The 22036-nt window shown below is 33.4% G+C and overlaps 1 protein-coding gene across 1 annotated transcript; it reads left to right on the top strand.

The window, feature by feature from the left end:
* The first annotated feature begins 4626 nt into the window (after positions 1-4626).
* On the top strand, positions 4627-5786 carry LOC110642243 (allene oxide cyclase, chloroplastic). Its single transcript, XM_021794216.2, has 2 exons — positions 4627-4971; positions 5091-5786. The coding sequence occupies exons 1-2, from the start codon at positions 4722-4724 to the stop codon at positions 5612-5614; spliced, it is 774 nt and encodes a 257-aa protein (XP_021649908.2). The 5' UTR covers positions 4627-4721; the 3' UTR covers positions 5615-5786.
* The last annotated feature ends 16250 nt before the right edge of the window (positions 5787-22036 follow it).

The following is a 22036-nucleotide window of genomic DNA, read 5'->3' as shown; positions in this document are numbered from 1 at the left end:
TTGGTAAAATATATTGATGGCTCAACTTAATTTTAACCTTCCATGCAATTTTAAAAACCATGTGTGATATGCAAAACCAATTTCATGACTAGTCAAACAATTCAGATGATTTTGTTTATTTAATCTAAGTATTTTTCAAATTTAAATATTTTAATATTCCACAAAATCTCTTTCCCTTTCTCATTTTTCATATATTTTTTCTCTTTTTCTCATGTCCTTTTTAGGTAGCCACAACTCAGCAGTGGCTACCACCAGATTGGTTTTTTTCTTTTATTTTTGTCATTTTCTATTTTTTTTAATAAATTCATAGATCTATGTTTGTTTAGAATAAATTTAGATTTATCTCCTCATATTTACATCCATTAGGAACGAATGTGATTTTCTCTATCAGGGTCATACTCTCCTTATTGCTGGTCTTGACTCCCATTAATGGGGTTTTATTTTTATTTTGTTTCTTTCAATGTTTGATGGACTTTTTAGTAGTTTAAAATAGTGTGGATTGTTGACTCAATTTGGTTTGAGATTTTGAACTTCAAATACAAGTAACGATCTTCTATCAATAGAGTCTGGTAGTGTGACTTGTTCTCTTCATGAAATTTAATGATTTAATTTATGGGACACAGAAAGGTAACAAATTCTTAAAATGTTAGTGTTACAAAAAGTTTTTTTTTTTTTTATCTAAATTTTTTTAAAAAAAAGTTATTATTCGAAAGATTATTCTTCTTTATCCAAATAATTTCTTAATAAAAAATTTTAAATATATATATATTTTGATTGAATCAAATCATAAGTATTTTAAAACTTTTTGACAAGAATATAGTGGAAGCCAAATTGTACTTATATAAGTCTTAATTCTTGATGTATAGCGCCAAGAATTCTTACATTAGGATGTGAGAGATGTTATACCATCACAGTAGTTGTTACAATACGAGTTAACTCATATGATTTTACGAGTTAAAATCATCAAAATGAGTCAAAACATATGTAAAATTAAAATTAAATAAAATTGAGGTAAAATCACGATTTTAAATAGTAAAATTAAATTTTAAGCAATGCAATTTTACAAGTTTACGATTTTACAATTTTACATATATAAAAATTTTACAATTTAAAATATTTCCTTTTAATTCATAAAATCATTATCATTTGTTTATTTTAACATCATTTCTAGATTTTTTAAGTTTTTTAATATAGTAATAATTATTATTTTTGCTACTACAATCATTATGTATACATTGTAATTTTTATATTATGTTTTGAAAATCTTTTGTTATATTTCAATTATCATAAATATAATCTAATTTCTATATATTATTTATCAAATATTTCTATTATTTGTATTTACATATTTTCAGAGTTGAAAACTTGAAATTATGTTTTCAAATGTGAAATTTATATATGTATATGTATGTGTATATAATTTTAATTATTCCCATATTGATAGCTTGATGAAAAAATATTTCACTTAAAATTTAAATAATTTGAATATAAATTTTAAAAATATATTGGAAAGCTTTTTTATAACCTTTTATATTTAAGTGTACATGAAAATTTATTTATGTATTTATATAAATATGATTATATTTTTTTTGAAAGGTGCTTTTAAGTAAGTTGTAAAATGTTTACGATACCATTTTACAGTCACTTCACTGATTCTAGGTTAGAAAAGGAAGTTTGATAATCTTATTACCCATTCAAATAACAAACAAAAAATATAACTTCTTTTTATTTTTAAATTTATTTAACTTCAATTAAAATTCAAACGCAAAATCTATATATTATTTTAATTAATATCATTATTAATAAATATGAAACTTATCTAATAATTTTTAAATAAAATATTGTATTGTATTATTAAAATTAGAGCTGAATTTCGTATCATCATAATGGTAGAGATAGAAAGTAAAATTTATACTATATTGTAAATAATAACGCACCCGCTTCTCATATTTAATTATGTTTTGCCAACAAATTTAGCCAATGTACTCACATTATTGTTCATTAATTGTTTCTCCAATAGACAAACCAAAAACAAATAAACATTGTAAATAGCTTTTAATTTTCACAATATCAAAATTAAAAAAAAAAGACCAACACTGTAAATTAATCAAGGCAATCTTAATTAGATTTCACTTAAAAATCATAAATAAATAAACAAAAACGATAAACATACATTAATTATGACTAGCTTTAACAAAATGCTAAAAAAAAAATTAAATGAAAAAAATACCTTTGGTTTTGTAGTCCCCTTATTTAGAATATAGAATTTTATAAAAATTTAATTTAATTAATTTTTTTATTTTTATATTAAAAAAATTACTTTTTTTAATTTAAAAAAATTATTTTTAAAAATGTTAAAATTAAATATAATTACGTAAAAATTTAATTAAATTTTTTTTTATAAATAATTTATTTCAAATGAAATCAGTAAAATGACACTATTGATAATTTTTAGCCACCATCTTAATCCGTTTTTATTAAAAAAAAATTTTTACCACCATTAATTGGGAGGACTTCCCTTCTCAATAGACAATTATCCACCATTACGTTTCTTAATCTATATCATTTTGGGCACATGTATTTTTGCTCTTATATATGTTTGGTTTTACTACGTTTATTATTTTACATTTTAATTTTTAATTCTTTTAATGAAATTTAATGAGTTTTTCCCAAAGTTTGAATTCTCAACTATGTTGATAAATTTATTATTGATAGTGGAATTTCATTTAAAGCCATAGAGGTCGATTTGTGTTTAAAATACTAATTAGACATTATTCAGATGTGACTACCTATTATACATTATAGAAAATATTAGAGAAACCAACCACTATTCAGATGTGACTGTATATGTTGAAAAATAGATAATGAAGCGTTGGACATAGGGGTGGTTACGGCTCTGATTCAAATTTAATGAAGCCACGAACCTGAATTAAATCGCTATGGGATGATTTCGAAGACGGTTAATGAATCGTTAGTTCTGACTCAAGTTTCAATTTAAAATAATTTGAAGAACAACTTGAAAAATGATGGTTTAAAATAATTTGGAGGGCGATTTAGAGGTAGTTTAGACAAAAAAAAAATAAGTGAAAATATTTTATTGATTTAGAATTAAGTTATATTTATAAAAACATTTGAATTTTTTTAGAAATCTTCCAATTAAAATAAAATAAGAAAACAAAAGAATGAAATTAATTTTTCTTTAAGAAAAATTTGACATAAAAAGACTTGAATTTAATAAAAAATTAGAGATAAAATTAATTTTTTAAAAGAAATTAAAAAAAGTTGCATTAAATTAGTTTTGCTTATTTATCATATTGGAACTTAGAGAAATCAAAGTTTCCAATTCTATCGCTTAAGCTTTTTTGAAAAATTGTATGATAATTTGATAATTAAAAAAGTATAAAAGAGAAAAAAAATTAAAACAAAAGGTATTGAAAATTTTATTGAAGATATAAAATAATAACAAGTAATTGAAATAATATTAAAATTAAAGTAAATGTCTAAAATAATAAAGTAGAGAAATTAAGATACTATTAGGAATTAAAAAGAGTATAAAAAAAATTATTTTGAGAATTTAAGAGAAATTGAAAAAGCATTGAGAATTAAAGAGAGTCCAGAGAATAATTGAAAAAAAAATTAATATTTATATAAATAAATTAGGAGTGAGTTGAGGTATTTATTAAATTTTTTTTATATTTAAATCGTCGATTTAGTCTGGTTCGAGACCTTCGGTTCGGAACCATCGGTTCATGATTTCTAAAAAATATAAACCTAAACCAAATCGCAGAAGAGCGGTTTTGATCCGGTTTGAAACCAATTTCTATTTTAACCTGTTTTAGTCTGATTTTGACCAAACATGTTCCAGTTCGAAACCAGATCATGGCACCAAACATGTTCCAGTTCGAAACCAGATCATGGCCACCCTAGTTCAACCCATCAACCGTCATTTAATAATTTTATTTAAGTGATAAAATAGGGGCATGCATAACGAAATTAAATGTATTTATACATTTATTATACTTGTATGATAATTTATTATATTTGTATAATTTTGTATTATCATTAATTATATAATAAAAAATATTTAAATCTAAATTTTAAATGTAAAATTAGCAATTAAAATTATATTCTTTAATACTAAGACTTCCTAAAATAAAAAAAAAATAATCACCCATTATAAATTAATTAATGTCTGAAATTATTATCACATGATAAATTCAACATCCAATATAAATTGTGTATGCAACACAATTTATTCTTAATTTATTATGAACTTAAGACATAGATATGTAAAATCAAGATATGTTATATTATATATCTTATATTTTAAATTCATAATACGTCAAGTTTAAGTAAAAAAAAAAAAACAAAATTCTTCAATTTAATAAAAATTTAAACAGAAACGTGATAAGGATGTGATTAGAGATTAACCAATTAATTAATTCTTTCTCTCTCTTACATAAAAAAAAATGACGGATTAATTGGGAAATTCTCAAAGGTGCTGACAATTCTAAACCCTCCATTTCTCTATCAATACTTTCCGAGATGTAACCTAAAAGTTTTGGTCAACAAAATGCTTCAAAAATCCTACCTTAATCTTTTTATGCCTATAAAAATGCTTGTCTACCATTCCTTCATTTGAATTGTGGATATATCTACTTGCATCTGTTAGGCATCTTAAATTAATTCATCCTTTTCTCAAGCTATCTCATCTGCCATCAATGGCCTCTTCAAGCTGTCTCAAGCCAACTTCTTCTCTCAAATTCCCCAACCTAAAATCCAACTCATCATTTTTTCAGTCACCAAAACAACTGGGTTTTGTTCACTCACATGCCTTTTCAATCCAAAAGTTGAAACTCTCCACATCTCATCAGGAATATTGTTTCTCATCAAGAAGAAGCTCCAAGAGCATTGCCACTACAGCTTTCTCCTTCAACAAACCTAAGTTCTCACCAGAATCTCGAGAGCCAAGTAATCATCATGCACCTTATTTCTCTCAAATTAACAAAAGAAATTTACATTGAAAATTAAATATCTTATATTTAACAACTATAATTGATCAGTAGCTTATGTGTTTTTTTTTTCTTCAGCGAAAGTTCAAGAACTAAATGTGTATGAAATCAACGAGCGAGATAGAGACAGCCCAGCAGTCCTAAAACTGAGTAAAAAACCAGAATCATCTCTGGGTGACCTAGTGCCCTTCACCAACAAGCTCTACTCTGGAGACTTAAAGAAGAGATTAGGTATTACTGCTGGTCTATGTGTGCTTATCCAGCACGTGGCAGAAAAGAAAGGTGATAGATACGAAGCAACATACAGCTTCTACTTGGGTGATTATGGGCACATATCTGTGCAAGGAGCATATCTAACGTATGAGGATACGTATTTGGCAGTGACTGGTGGGTCTGGGATCTTTGAAGGAGTATATGGACAGGTGAAGCTAAAGCAAATAGTATTTCCTTTCAAGCTTTTTTATACTTTCTATTTGAAGGGGATACCTGATTTGCCTGCTGAGCTTTTGGGAAAGCCTGTGACCCCTTCGCCAACCGTTGAACCTGCTCCGGCTGCCAAGGCCACTTTGTCTTCTGGGACTATTCCTCACTTCACCAATTGATGCTCTTTATCACGAGCTCTACCAGGACCATTCCTCACTCCACCAATTGATGCTCTTTTTCACGAGCTCTACTCTGGCTTCCGTTATTATTATTATTATTATCTTTGTTATAATTGGTTTCTATCGGACTCTGAAGTCCAAACCTCATAATCCTAAACACCTTATTCTCAAATTCTTGTTTGGATTTAATTTATTATATATAATCACAAGTGATCAATCATTTCCTTGCTCCAATCCATGACAAGTCTAACAAGTTAAATTAATCCAAATAATGGTCAGACTCAAACCACTTGACTAAAATTTAAATTATTTTAATAATTGAGTTAACGATTATAAAAACCTTTTTTCCATTGTTTTTAAACCAAGTGGGACGTCACATTCTTTGTCAGGCCTCTTAATTTCAACTTTATTTTTCTTGCACAAGGAAAAATTTTTCAAAGATAAGAAGTGCTACAATTATTGAATTCCCAATACTGGGCTAATGACTTTCAAGAAGCATTGAGAGAGCCAAAGCATATCCTCTACAGTGGCAGCTGAGGCAAATTTTTACATAAGTTTTATGAGCTTAACTTTATTAATTCATTAATTAATAACTATGATCCTATAATTTAATAAAATAGAAATAAAATATACAAGCAGCAACTTGTAAAAAGTGAAGCACTTTGCAAATTTGCTCCAAAAGAAATGGACCTAAGTGTGGCAGGTTCTGGAATCTCTCTCCGACTTTATCTCTGCGGTGGGGTGGACTTGCTTGGCAGGATCACATTGTATGTACTTGCAATTGCATGCACTCTCATGGCTTCACTTTAAGATTTCAGACCCTTTATTATTAATTATTTTTTTAACTAATCATTAATTATTTTTTGTTTTATAAAGTACAATACAAAACAGAGAAATATATAAATATGTAACCTTTCTTTTTCCTTTTTTTTTTTTTTTTACTTTTTCTATTTAAAAGAAAAAAAAGACTATTTTAATATAAATTCTTGAGAAAACTGTACGATTATTGATTTATTAGGATTTTTCTTTTCTAATTCTAGTCTATTATGATCCAAGATATAAAATATATGATAGGATTCACTTTTAAATATATGGGTCTCACATGATTATATCTTGATTTTATAATAGACCGGATCTAGTTAAGAATTTCTCAGATTAAACCAATATCAAAATAATAAAGAATTTAACTTCAGCAAAATAAAAAAAAATTTCATTGAGAGACCTATGATAATATATATCAATAAAACATCATTCATATTCAACTAGAGATTGAATTAGTGACATGTAGTTAATGCGAGGTAGATTTTACCTGCAAATTCAGAGGTTCGAATCTTAGCTAGTCATTATTGTTGGAATGACTTTATTTGAATACCACTCCCAATTCAAGCATGTATTACTTTCATTAAGTTTTTAAATTGAGTGGTTCCTTAACATGATATCAGAGTCTTTCAATTTGTTGATTAAAAAAAAATCATTCATATTATAAACTCTAATTATTATATATAAAATAAAGATTACACAAAACATTACATATACATGGTTTCAATTATTATTACATAACTTTAAAATATAAAATCTTTATTTAAAGGAATAAAAATCAAGTGGTAGGAAAATATTATGCTAAATTCTCACATAAGATTTATAGATCCCAAAGAAAAAAATATAAACATAAACCACAAAGAGTTACTCTTGATAGCATACTAACATAAATATGTATGAAAAATTAAAGATTAATAAAACAGCAAAATAAGTAAATAATCATTTAATATCACATATAAGATAAAGATAAATGTATATTTAAATTGATGAATCCAAATTTTACATAAATGTTAAAATAATTAATTTTATATATTTGTACATATAAAAATGAATATATATTTTTTAAATTTAATGGTATAAAGGAGAGAAATAAAAATCCAAATTATGAAATATCATTTAATTTGTGATCGCATAATAGAAATATTGTCTCAAAATAGTCTAAGAGGGGGGGGGGGGGGTGAATTGGACTTTAACAATTTTTCGGCCCTTGCTTGTAGCCTAATGAAAAATTGTGGCTTTATTCAACTAGATGCTTCTCTATACAAAATGATAGTGATATGTGTTTCAACAATGAGTTCCTAAGTTGCAATTCAAGCCTCAATCAATGTATATGGCAATATCTAACAAAACATGCATCATACGATATACAACTAATTTCTCATGTCACTCAATATATTCTTAAGTTTATCAATTCAATCTATTCAACCAATATTCAATATCATGTATAACAAGAAAAATTTAAATTGCACAAAAGTAAGGAGGTCAAGGTTAGAGAGATCAAACACAATGATTTTTATAGTGGTTCGGCTTAACTAGCCTACATCCACTCTCTCAAAGAACCCTCTTTGAGTCTTCTCTCCACTATTTGCTCTTTTGAAGGCAAGAGACCAAAAGCCCTTTACAACTTTTCAACACCAAGCTTTTACCAAGGTAGCTTGAAACCTTCACAAGTGCTATCACAAGCACTTTCTCTCTCAAGCTTCAATAGGTGCTTGTACAACCTCTCTTAAATGCAATTTAATGTTTCAACACTCACTCTTACTCAATACAAATCAAACTATAAAGAAGAGATGAGTTGATTTGCTAATGGTAGCTCAAAATCTTTAAAGCTCTTGAATGAAAGCAATAATGAAAAATCAAAGTTGGAGTTCAAATGTAGGCTTTCATCAAGTGTAAATGAAGTGAAGAATGTGTATTTATAGTCCCAAATCATTTTAGACCGTTTGAAACCCTTTTGGAACGTTATACACACTGCCCAAGACAAAATAGCCGTTATTTTATCCTTTTGTGCGAAGTTGAGCAGCTCTGATAAATTAGCAAACTAATGAAATTTTAGGAGCAGTCAGTAAACTGGTTAGTAAACTAACATTTTTAGCAAACTCATTAGCAAACTAAAAAATTTAGCAAATTAGTTAGCAAACTAAGTCAACAGCTGCATATCTCAACTTGCAATGTCAAATGATTTAGACCTTAAAAAATATTTCAATGGTAGTATCCAAGGTCATGATGAGAAAAAGTAATCAGAAAATAAAATTTCATTTTTGAGCTCCATATGACTAAATTCTCATCCATTCTTTTCACAAAAGACCTAAGACTCAATCTTTAATACTGTGCCTTTCATACATTTTCTTTGAGTCTTGGCTTCCATAATTTTGTCCTTTTCTCATTTAAAATTTGTCTTGAAATGCCTTTGAGTATCCTTTCTCCTTAGATGCAACTTCAAGAATTCTTTAGTAATAAGACAAAGAATCTACACATCACTTTAAAGTTGGGTTAGATAGATTCCCTTTGAGTTTTGTTATCATCAAAATCAATGCTCATTTTGAGCTACACGGGGTCAACAATCTCCCCCTTTTTGATGATGACAAAACTCAACTGAATCAACAATAAAAAATAAAAGTGTGTGAAAGTTTATGTGAGTATGTGAATCCAAGCAGTATAGTATACCGAAAATGCTCCCCCTAAATATATGCACATAATTTCCAAGAAATCTATTTTCTGTACACAAGCTCCCCCTGAGTTTATGCTATAAAGCATGTTCACAATATTCTCAAAAAAGCATTTTCATTTGTCACAAGTATAAACACAAGTATAAACACATATCCAGTATAAACACATATCCATCAACACAAGTATCAACACATTCATATCAACACATTCATATCCATCCTATAAACACATATTCACACACATATTCACATATCCTTATCCATTCTATTCTCCCCCTTTTTGTCATCAATCAAAAAGGAAACAGGAGAAAATAACCAAAAAGAATCATGTTAGCCCAAATTTAAGCGCAGTAAGGTAAACAGTAGCAAACTAAAAACCAATATTAGCAAACAGACTAGTAAACTAAATATGCAGATAGAAAACTAAAAATCCAGATTATATGGGAATCATTTAAGTCTTTTGCTCCTTCGAGTGGATTTGGAAGGCACCAACTTCTTCCTGGTGGGTTTAGCAGCAGGGGGCTGAGATTCTTGGTCAGCCACTTGATCATCCTTCTGTGACTCATCTTCATCAGATGGTGGTTGAAGAGCAGCAGCTAGGGTCTGGTATGGGTTTGACACGGTGGATTTAGTCCTTTTTCTCCCTTTCTTGGCTGCAGGGGCAGCAACTGCAGATAGCTGAGTTGGAGCACTCTCTTGGTGATCCTTGAGAGAAGCTTCCTTTTGCTGTGTAGGGGCAGCAGCAGTTTCAACAGCAGTTTCAACAACTTTTTCAGATTCTAAAACCTTTTCACCATCCTTTGGTAGCTCACCTTCAGTTTCTACAATCTTTTCACCATCATGCTCAGTATGTATATTAGCTGCAAGGCCAATTTCAGGTTCAATGACCTGTTCAGTAGCATGTTCAACCTATTCAGTAGCAGGTTCAAGCTCAAGTTCAGCTACATGGTCACTTTCATGTGCCATAGCAGCAGGAGACTCACCAACCTTATTGCTTTCACCCTTATCAGCAGAGACTTGAGTAGCAGCCTCAACTTTAGTTGGAACACCAGTTTCTTTGGCCTGCTGAAGATCCATAATTAGCCTCTTCAATTCCTCATTTTGAGTGAGCAGGTGACTCACTTTGTAGTCAACCACATCCACATATTTTCTCAGAATGTCAAGGGACTGATTAGTTGAACTAAATTGTTCATTGACAGTAGCTTTTATCCCTTGAATTTCACTAAAAAATTCACTAGCAGAATCAGAACCAACCTTAGCAGAGGAGGAACCACCCTTTTCAAACCTTTTCTTTCTCCCATCGATTATGCGAGTGTATTTCTCTAAGCACCATCAAATCAGTCCTAGAGCTTTCCTTAGAGACATTCACATTCAGCTCTTTAAACACAGCAGACAAAAGATGTGCATACGGCAGTTTTCCAATCCCATAAGCTTTGCACATGTTCTTGAAAATTAAATAAGCCAAATTCATCCTAACTTTATTCACAATGTACCACATAATACACATGTCCAAGTGACTCAAATAACCATAGCTTCCAGATTTAGGACAGAAAATGTAGTTCACCATACTGTGAATGATTTTGATATGTTGAAGTGCTTTTGTGCTAGTGGACTTTTTAATTTTAGCAGTGTTAGCAGGGAACACCTCATTTTCAAACTCAACCAAATTGAATCCTGCTACCCTAGCAACATCCTTATGTGTGAAAATTTTATTTCTATCATTGGGCAATTTTAAAGCCGTAGCTATCAGTTCAACAGAAACCCCATATGTACTGTTATTTAAAATCACTTCAAATTTATCCTCATCATCAACTGTTCTCAAGGTCCTGTAAAACTCTTGAACAAGCCTAGGGTAATACTCATTTGCACATTCACACACATCCAACCATCCTTGAAACTCAAAAAGCTCTTTGAATTGAAAGTTTACCTGATTGAAGTACTCCCATTTGATAAATTTGCAATCTAACAGTGCTTTATCCACTGAACCCGAAGATTTTACGGCACGCATTTTTCGCTGGGTATCAATCCCTTGCGTTTGTCCCTTCTTTTTCTTTTCTGGCGTCGATATAGGGGGTTCGACACCCTTGGATGGATTTGAAGACTCACTAGCTGATTTCGATGCAGGTAAGTTTTGCTTTTCTTTCAATTTCTTTCGCAATGCCGTGACAGGGACATCGTCGGAGGCTGAGGAGGAAGACGAAGAAACCGCAGCAACAGAGGACTTTCGTTTAGCGCGAGCCATAAAAATGAAATCTGATAATGGTTTTCCGGTGAGTGAAGAGTGGAAGAGGAAAGGAGAGTCGAGATATTTGATGGGTTAGGGTATATTTTGCCGGAAAGAGAGAATGGGTTGATTGTGGGAGCTGTCGGGAATCGATGCAGAGGAGAGAGAGCGTGGGGGTTTCGTGTGGCAGAGGGTTTAAGTCCTCTTGAGTCCCGCGCTTTTCAGTTTCACTGTACTTTCAACTGAACCTTTTTCCTTTTTTTCTTTTTATTATTATTTTATATTTCAAACAAGTCTATCTATCCCTATATGCACAAATAAACATTTCTACATGTCTGACACAGCACTGAGAGTGTGATATCAAATGTGAAAAGATAAATGCATTGCTGGACACGCAGAAAATTTCAAGAACAATCACCTTTCGGTTTGAAATTTGAACAGTACATGATATAGCAAACTAAGTTTAGTCACGCAATATTAGCATACAACTTAGTAAACTAATTTCACGAGTACACAAACAAGTTAGCTAATATTCTTTAAAGATTTCTTAGCAAACTTATATTACAGCAGATCACTCACATATTATGTCGCACCTTACCCCTCTGTAAGGCATAACATGATCCCGTAGAATACCTAATGAACTACCAAACTTCACCTACCGATAACTCATTAAGTACCCTACAAGGAATTTTAAAACAATTTTCTTATTTTTGATAAGTGGTGAGCATTTCTAATAAGTATTTAAAACATGTAATTAAGTGGAAGGCTAGTTGGAAATTTTGGCCCATTTTATTTATCCGCAAATTTTATAAAAATTTTGACAGAGTTCTGTCTGTATTTTGAGAAACCAGTTCTTCAAATACCTGTAAAAAGCACTTCTAAAAAAATTTCTCAACTACTACTTCAATTTCACAATCAAACTCAATCAATTTCACAATCATTTCAATAAATTTCTCAAGTTCAAAATTCAATAATCCTCAGCATACTAACAACACATTTCATTTACATTAAATAAAATAGTTGTACTCATATTTCATTAGAGACAAAATAATTTATATACATCCTTACAAAATTTACATTAAGATAGTTTCAAACTACAATATATATTACAACTTTATACAAATTTTATACAAACTGCTCAAGACCCATTTTTACATGTCCATATATTTATGTGCAATATATACATCAAAAGAAATATTTACAGTTAGGGTATAAATTATACCCGAAGACTTTAAGCTGATAGCTCCTCACACCTCAAGAAATTTCTGCTGCTCCTCTAGTCTCTGTATCTGCGACAGCAATAGAAGCTATCGCTGAGTACTAGGACTCAGTGGTGCACAACATACTAAAATAATCTTTATGCAAAACTTAAATCACATTTATTTAAAAATTTGGCTGAACATGAGAATTAAGTACAAATCATGCATTGTGAGAATTTAAATGCAACCAAGTTCATTTCAAAGTATCAAAACACATTTCGTAAAACCCACAGTTAGATCATGCCATTCGAAACAAATAGAATCTCAATAGCCAAAGGCTAAAGAGAAATCACATCACAAGGCTAGCTAGCTCAAATATATGGATATCCATTCACATCCTCTTCTACTGGCACACCTCAACACTTCTCCAGAGAAGGAATCAAAATTCGAAACTAATTACCTTCACTAGTCGTGCTAGTGAGGTGTTCAAATATATGGTCATGACACTGTGGTTTCAAAACTTATCTTAACAATTTGCTAAACATTGTCATTTCAATATACATAATAACTTTCAACAATTTAAATCAAAACATCACAAGAATGCCATAATTCAATATTTCACATTATTCAAAACAGTATGCAAAAGATGATTATAAAAAATATACGTTGTGCACAAACCTCAAGCGAGTCGCCTCTTGGCCTTGACTCGGTTCCTTGGGTTTTTTCCCGGTATTCTTTTCAACTGAAATACACAATTTTACAATGTTTCAGTACTAGAACTTAACATAAATCCAAAATAAATTTAGCTTCACATTTACCTAGTTCTAACGTGTTAAATTCGACGTTCTCGAAATTTTTGTGTTTCGGGTTACTATTCACTACACTATTCAAGTCAAATAGTTGACTTTCTAAGGCTTAATAGGTATGGGAACTCCAACTTCACCCACATACCACATTTTGGTCACTAAACTTGTTGGTTTTGGTTGTTTACTCAAATCCTAAGTCTTTTAGGTAAATTTGGTAAATTTCAGTTTTGGAGTCCTAAGTTGCACTGTTCCATTGGTCACTTTATTGTTGGAATTTGGCAAACCTTTCTTCATAGAAAATGTTCTTCATTGTCTTAAGTTTATTCTCCTTTTTGAATCACCCCAATTGGAGTTTTGTAGCTCAAGTTATAGCCAAAATACAGTTACTGTTCATGTGCACTGTTCATGCTGCAATTTTTGGTTCTGGCAGATTTTTGATCCAAATTCGTTTAATAATTTGATCAAGTTAAGTCCATAATTTGGTCTAATTTCCTTCATACGAAATGTTCTACTATGTCTAAGGTTTCCATCGGTTCAAGATTCACCTAAATCGGAGTTTTCTAGAGAGAGTTATAGCCATTGAAACTTTACTGTTCAAATGGCAATGCTGCAGTTTTACAGGTTCAGTAACTCAACTTTGCTCAATAATTTGATTAGGTTAATGGCATAATTTGGGTTGGTGTTCTTCATAAAAGTTTTAGATCTATATCTTATCTAATTACTAGTAAAATTTCAGGTCATTTTGACCTTCCTAGCTCGAGTTATGACCAACTGTTCATTTGGTCAGTTTGTGCAGTGGCAGACTGCTCTTAACCAACTTTGGTCAATTGATTCACTAGGTTTTGGTCAGTTTTTGGGCATGGTTCCTTAACGAAAATTGTGTCATTTTATGTCTATTTTCATCCCCAATTGGTTTCATATCAATTGGACTTGTAAAATTTCTGTTTTGGTCCTTCAAAGTTGGCTTGCTCATGCTGCCAGCAGCATGACCATTTACCCTACGAATTTGACTTTCATTCTAACAATTCCCACACATCTCCTTTGGTCATTATTGACCATTTTCACTTCACAATAGGTCCAAGACACCATTTACTCATTTCTTACATTTTTGGTTCATAAACCATAAGTGCAAAACCCTAACTTCCATGTTTAGTTCATTTATTGAATTATAAATGCATATTTAGTTCTCATTCACTTATTCTCACTTAACTACTTTCTAATTTGCATCAAATCACTCATTTCAAACATAAACCCTAGCTGGTTGAACTCATATATAGTCCCTCATAATTGTTTTCTTTCCATTTAAAGTTAATTTCTAACTTATATAAATTACTTAAACAAAGATTCAATAGATAATTTGAAGAATTTGTCACTAACCTCTTGTGAAGTTTCCCCAAGATTCAATTTCCCTTTTATTTTCCTTCAAATTTCCTTCTCAATAGGCTTGCCAAGATCTAAGAACAAGTTTTATTTAGGAAAATTATGGGATTTATGGGGTTGATTCAAGCTTTAAAAGCTTGAAATTAAGTAGCCATGGAGGATTTAGTGAGAAAAGGGGGAGGGATGAGGAGCTACGGGAAAGAGAGAAAAAAAAGAAGAAGAAGAGATAAAATTTGGCTTTTCAATTTTTGTTTTTATGCCCATAATTGACTTGGTCAAAAAAGGTTGGAAAATTAAAATTAATTTTGACATCTTAGATGATGTCATTATCATGATGTAATAAGTATCATTTTTATTCTTTTTCTTTTTCTTTAATTATTCAATAGTTCTTTAATTTAATTCTTGATCCCGAAATTTTCTTTTCTCTGATTTTATTTGACAGTTAGGTCAGGAGTCAGCTCTCGGGGTCAATTGACCAAATTGCCCCTCGCCGGTTCATCCCAGTTTGCAAATAATTTCATATTTCTTCCGGCTCCCTGACCTAATTATTTGACTGGCTTAATAGTTCTTTTTTGTGATTTTCTCTTTTCCACTGTGTTCATAATGGTCCTAAGGACCGCAACGTCACATTTTACGGTTCGAAATTTGAGTTTAAAATGACTTCGCAGTCATTCCCGAGAAGGTCACCCATCGCTGTGACTCTCGGCTCGTTTAACTTCTTCTGTTCTGTTTTTCTTGTTTATACTTAACTAATTGAACATTACTAATTATTTGTTTTTATGGTTTATCTAGTTGTCTTAAGTGTGGTTCTAATCCCCTTAATTGTCCGGACCGACATCGGTCACCGGAACAGTGAAATATACCAGGTTTTACAAATAGGGGTGTTACAATTCTCCCCCCCTTAAATAAATTTCGTCTCGAAATTTTACCTGGTATCAATCTCTGAACAGCTGTGGGTGCTATCTCCTCATGTCCTCTTCTCGTTCCCAAGTAGCCTCCTGGCCCGAATGATGGTTCCACAGCACTTTTACCAACGGTATCTGCTTGTTTCGTAGCTGCTTCACCTCATAAGCCAGAATCTCTATGGGTTCTTCTTCATATGTGAGGTCTGGATTTACTTCAATTTCCTCTACTGGTAGTACATGAGATGGGTCTGATCGATACCTCCTCAACATAGACACATGGAAGACATTATGTATCTTTTCCAACTCTGGAGGTAGTGCCAACCGATATGCCAAAGGACCCACTCTTTCCAATACCTCATATGGCCCGATAAAACGAGGACTTAGTTTCCTTTTTCTGCCGAATCTCATAATCCTCTTCCAAGGAGAAACCTTGAGGAAAACTTTCTCACCCACTGCATATTCAATATCCCTTCTTTTCAAATCAATATAGGACTTCTGACGGTCTGATGCAGTCTTAAGTCGATCTCGGATCACCCTGATCTTCTCCTCAGTTTGCTGAACAATTTCGGGTCCAATCATTTTTCTTTCACCCATGTCATCCCAACACAACGGGGTTCTACATTTTCTGCCATACAAAGCTTCATATGGAGGCATCCCAATGCTTGATTGGTAGCTGTTGTTGTAAGCAAACTCAATCAAAGGCAAGTGTGTATCCCAACTGCCCTCAAACTCACTCACACAAGCCCGTAGCATGTCCTCCAAGATCTGAATTACCCTCTCAGACTGGCCATCTGTCTGTGGATGGAATGCAGTACTGAAGTCCAATCTAGTTCCTAGGGCTCTCTGAAGACTACCCCAGAATCTAGAAGTGAACCTAGGATCTCTGTCTGACACGATGTATACTGGCACTCCATGCAGTCTCACAATCTCATTGATGTATAACTTGGCCAATCTTTCTAAACTGTAGTCCATCCGAACTGGCAGAAAATGAGCAAATTTAGTCAGTCTGTCAACAATGACCCAAACTGCATCATGACTCATCTGTGTCCGCGGAAGTCCCATTACAAAATCCATCGTTATTCTTTCCCATTTCCATTCTGGCACTGGTAGTGGATGTAACAACCCAGCGGGTACTTGATGCTCTGCCTTTACTTGCTGACAAGTTAGGCATTTAGAAATAAACTCTGTCACATCTCTTTTCATACTCATCCACCAGTAATGCTCCTTTAGCCCTCTATACATTTTTGTACCACCAGGGTGCATGGCAAAAGGAGACTCATGTGCTTCCTTCAAAATAATCTGCCTCAAATCAACATCATTAGGAACACACATTCTGCCCTGGTGTAGCAGTAGACCATCATCTCTGATTGAGAATTCTGGTTTCTTGCCCTGCTTGACTTCTTCCAACAACTTCTGATGCTTCTGATCATTCTGAGCAGCCATTCTAATCTGATCAATCAACACTGGCTGTACATGCCATGCAACTGCTGTCTGCCCATCATCATTAATCTCTAAGCTGGCATGCAATGATCTCAACTCATGTACCAAAGACAAAGGAGTAACCCGTAGACTTGCTATAGTCTTGCGACTTAAGGTATCAGCCACAACATTAGCTTTCCCTGGCTGATAGTCTATCAGACAATCGTAGTCTTTTATCAACTCTAACCATCTCCTCTATCTCAAATTCAGCTCTTTCTGGGTGCCCAAATACTTTAAACTCTTATGATCAGTGTAGATGTAACACCTTTCCCCATACAAATAGTGCCTCCAGATCTTAAAAGCAAACACAATAGCTGCAAGCTCCAAATCATGTGTTGGATAATTCCTCTCATGCGGTTTTAGCTGGCGTGATGCATAGGCAATGACATTTCGATCTTGCATCAATACACAGCCTAACCCATTGTGAGAAGCATCACTATATACTGTATATACTGTATATTCTTTACCCGGAGTAGGTAAAGTCAGGACTGGAGCTTCAGTCAAATATCTCTTCAATTCATCAAAACTCTGCTGGCATTTGTCCGTCCACTGAAATTTCACATCCTTTCTAAGTAGCTTGGTCAATGGAGATGCCAACATGGAGAATCCCTTCACAAATCGATGGTAGTATCCAGCTAACCCTAGAAAACTGCGAATCTCTATGATATTTCTGGGTGGCTTCCAATTAAGGACAGCTTCGATCTTACTTGGATCTACCTTGATGCCCTCTTCTGATACTACATGCCCCAAGAAAAATATCTCCTTCAGCCAAAATTCACACTTCGACAATTTGGCATATAGTTGTTTCTCCCTTAAAGTCTGCAGTACAATCCGCAGATGTCTATCTGCATTCCTCGAATAGACTAATATATCATCTATGAATACCACAACAAACTGGTCGAGGTATGGTATGAAGATAGTGTTCATCAGATTCATAAAAGCAGCCGGAGCATTAGTTAACCCGAATGGCATGACCAAGAACTCATAATGGCCATAACGGGTTCTGAAGGCAGTTTTAGGAATACTCTGCTCTTGTACTTTCAGCTGATAATAACCTGATCTCAGGTCAATTTTGGAGAACACAGCTGCACCCCTCAACTGATCAAACAAGTCATCAATGCGGGGCAATGGATATCTGTTCTTTATAGTCACCTTATTCAACTGTCAATAATCAATACACAAGCAGAGAGTGCCATCCTTCTTCTTTACAAACAATACTGGCGCTCCCCAAGGTGACACACTAGGGCGGATAAAGCCGTTGTCAAGCAATTCTTGCAATTGCACTTTCAACTCTTTCAATTCTGCTGGTGCCATTCTATATGGTGTTATGGAGATTGGGTCCACACCAGGCATAACATCAATTTCAAACTGCACCTCTCTTTCTGGAGGTAATCCTGGCAATTCATCAAAAAATACATCCGGAAAGTCACATACAGTAGGGATGTCTTTCAGTGTTAGACTCCCCACTTGGGTGTCTATTACATGTGCCAAGTATGCTTCACACCCCTTTCTGATCATTCTTCTGGCTAGTGCAGCCGAAATGATGTTTGATGGCAGTAAATGCCTCTCCCCATGTATTAGCACATCACTGTACAAAGGGAGACCAAAAGTGACTGTCTTTAGTCTGCAGTCAATCATGGCGTGATGCCTGACTAACCAATCCATGCCCAAAATAATATTATACTCTCTGAAGGGCATTTCAATAAAGTCTGACAGAAAAACATGTTCTTGGATCACCAAAGGACAGTCTCTATAGATTCTGTTGACTCGGACCTCTTGTCCTAACGGACTAGTTACTAGCACTTCAAAACCCATTTGCACACATGGAACGACCAGTGAACTGACTATGCTAGCACTAACATATGAATGGGTTGAACCCGGATCAAACAATACAAATACTTCTTGATCAGAGATAGAGAATGTATCAGCTACCACATCAGAAGTCTCAGCCTTTTCTCGCTGTCTCATTGTGTAGATTCTGGTTGAAGCACTTCCTTGTCCCGACTGACCAACTGTGCCCTGACTGCTAGAAGCAGTGCCTCTACCTCAGCCTCTTCCTCTGCCAACTGACTGTGAACCTCTAGGAGTAGGACTCTGAATAGATCCCTCGGCAGTAGTAGGAGCTGGACCATATCTCGAAGACGGAGCACTAGTGCAGTCTCTTGCTAAATGACCCTTGCCTCCGCAATTAAAGCAGGCTCCAGTGGCCCAATAACATTCCCCCCCATGAACCTTGCCACAAGTCTCACAGGGGCGGACAGAATATGAACCCCTGCTCGACTGCTGTCCAGACCTAGGGGGTCTCTGTCCAGAAAATCTGCCTCTACCAAATCTTCCACCTCGACCCCTGCTGGGTCCACTAAACTTCTTCTTCTTTCCAGAGGTAGCACCAGAACTCTGTTTTACTGATTTTTCCCCCTTGTCTTTTTCTGATTTCTCAGCTTTTTCTAATTTTTCTTTCACTGGGGTTGCTTCTGATTCAATTCTCTCCAGTTCAAGTGCTTGAGACATAAGCTCTGAGAAGTTACTGTGTCGGAATCCCACAACTTGCATCCTTATGCTGGGCTTCAAACCCGTCTCAAATCTCTTACACCTTGCCTTGCTGGTAGTAAGGAGACTCCCCGCATAATGACTTAAGCGGGAGAACTCCCTCTCATACTCTGCCACCGATCGGTTCCCTTGTTTCAGACTCAAAAATTCTTGTAGTTTCTGATCAACATATGCATCCGATGTATTGCATGCGAACTCTCTGATGAAGTCATCCTGTGTCAAGATCGCGGTTCAGCTAAGCTGTGGGGGATGGTCTTCCACCAATCATATGCATCCCCTTGCAGTAGCGACACAGAATACTCAAACTTCAACTCATCTTGGCAGTGCAGCTTCTTAAATACTCTGTCCATTCTTTCAAGCCATTGCTCTGCCTCTAAAGGGTCCACTGTACCCTTAAATTCTGCAGCCCCATACTTCAGTAGTTTATCATATTGTCTGGCTAGAGGCAGTGATTGTGCCACAGATGGTTGGGGTGGAACTTGAACAGGCATACCCCCAGCCATTTGTTGAAACATTACCGCCATCTGCATGCAGTGGAATCGGCATTTGCGGGTGGTGCTCTTGACTCCATCGACATTCGGTAAAGCTGGGGCTTCCCCTTGTGCCTCAGCTTCAACAAACTGCTCAACTGAGCGATCCCCTTCTTCTATTTCAGACTGAAGTGAGGGTATCTCCTGAACAAGTAACACATGGAGATTTCCCTCCGTTAGTTCATATTCATGATGTAATGCACTATATGTAACAATTATGGACATTGAGCAGTTATACTTAACAAAGAAAAGACACAAATTCACAATTTAAAACATACTTCAAAAACTTGCTCTGATACCACTAAAACATGTCACACCTTACCCCTTTGTAAGGCATAACATGATCCCGTAGAGTACCTAATGAACTACCGAACTTCACCTACCGATAACTCATTAAGTACCCTACAAGGGATTTTAAAACAATTTTCTTATTTTTGATAAGTGTGAGCATTTCTAATAAGTATTTAAAACATGTAATTAAGTGGAAGGCTAGTTGGAAATTTTGGCCCATTTTATTTTTCCGCAAATTTTATAAAAATTTTGACAGAGTTCTGTCTGTATTTTGAGAAACCAGTTCTTCAAATACCTGTAAAAAGTACTTCTAAAAAAATTTCTCAACTACTACTTCAATTTCACAATCAAACTCAATCAATTTCACAATCATTTCAATAAATTTCTCAAGTTCAAAATTCAATAATCCTCAGCATACTAACAACACATTTCATTTAAATTAAATAAAATAGTTGTATTCATATTTCATTGGAGACAAAATAATTTATATACATCCTTATAAAATTTACATTAAGAGAGTTTCAAACTACAATATATATTACAACTTTATACAAATTTTATACAAACTGCTCAAGACTCATTTTTACATGTCCATACATTTATGTGCAATATATACATCAAAAGAAATATTTACAGTTAGGGTATAAATTATACCCGAAGACTTTAAGCTGATAGCTCCTCACACCTCAAGTAACTCGGTCTGCTCCTCTAGTCTCTCAGATTCTGACAAAGAATAAGCTATCGCTGAGTACTAGGACTCAGTGGTGCACAACATACTAAAATAATCTTTATGCAAAACTTAAATCACATTTATTTAAAAATTTGGCTGAACATGAGAATTAAGTACAAATCATGCATTGTGAGAATTTAAATGCAACCAAGTTCATTTCAAAGTATCAAAACACATTTCGTAAAACCCACAGTTAGATCATGCCATTCGAAACAAATAGAATCTCAATAGCCAGAGGCTAAAGAGAAATCACATCACAAGGCTAGCTAGCTCAAATATATGAATATCCATTCACATCCTCTTCTACTGGCACACCTCAACACTTCTCCAGAGAAGGAATCAAAATTCGAAACTAATTACCTTCACTAGTCGTGCTAGTGAGGTGTTCAAATATATGGTCATGACACTGTGGTTTCAAAACTTATCTTAACAATTTGCTAAACATTGCCATTTCAATATACATAATAACTTTTAACAATTTAAATCAAAACATCATAAGAATGCTATAATTCAATATTTCACATTATTCAAAACAGTATGCAAAAGATGATTATAAAAAGTATACGTTGTGTACAAACATCAAGCGAGTCGCCTCTTGGCCTTGACTCAGTTCCTCAGGTTTTTTTTCGGTATTCTTTTCAACTGAAACACACAATTTTACAATGTTTCAGTATTAGAACTTAACATAAATCCAAAATAAATTTAGCTTCACATTTACCTAGTTCTAACGTGTTAAATTCGACGTTCTCGAAATTTTTGTGTTTCGGGTTATTATTTACTACACTATTCAAGTTAAATAGTTGACTTTCTAAGGCTTAATAGGTATGGGAACTCCAACTT

This window comes from Hevea brasiliensis, chromosome 13, assembly GCF_030052815.1.
Source record: "Hevea brasiliensis isolate MT/VB/25A 57/8 chromosome 13, ASM3005281v1, whole genome shotgun sequence".
NCBI classification, from domain to species: Eukaryota; Viridiplantae; Streptophyta; class Magnoliopsida; order Malpighiales; family Euphorbiaceae; genus Hevea; species Hevea brasiliensis.
This window is presented reverse-complemented; position numbering and strand designations above follow the sequence as displayed.

Coding starts and splice junctions, on each gene's coding strand:
- LOC110642243 (XM_021794216.2), top strand. CDS start 4,722: ATGGCCTCTTCAAGCTGTCTCAAGCCAACTTCTTCTCTCAAATTCCCC. Junction 4,972..5,090: donor ACCAGAATCTCGAGAGCCAA/GTAATCATCATG, acceptor TTTTTTCTTCAG/CGAAAGTTCAAGAACTAAAT.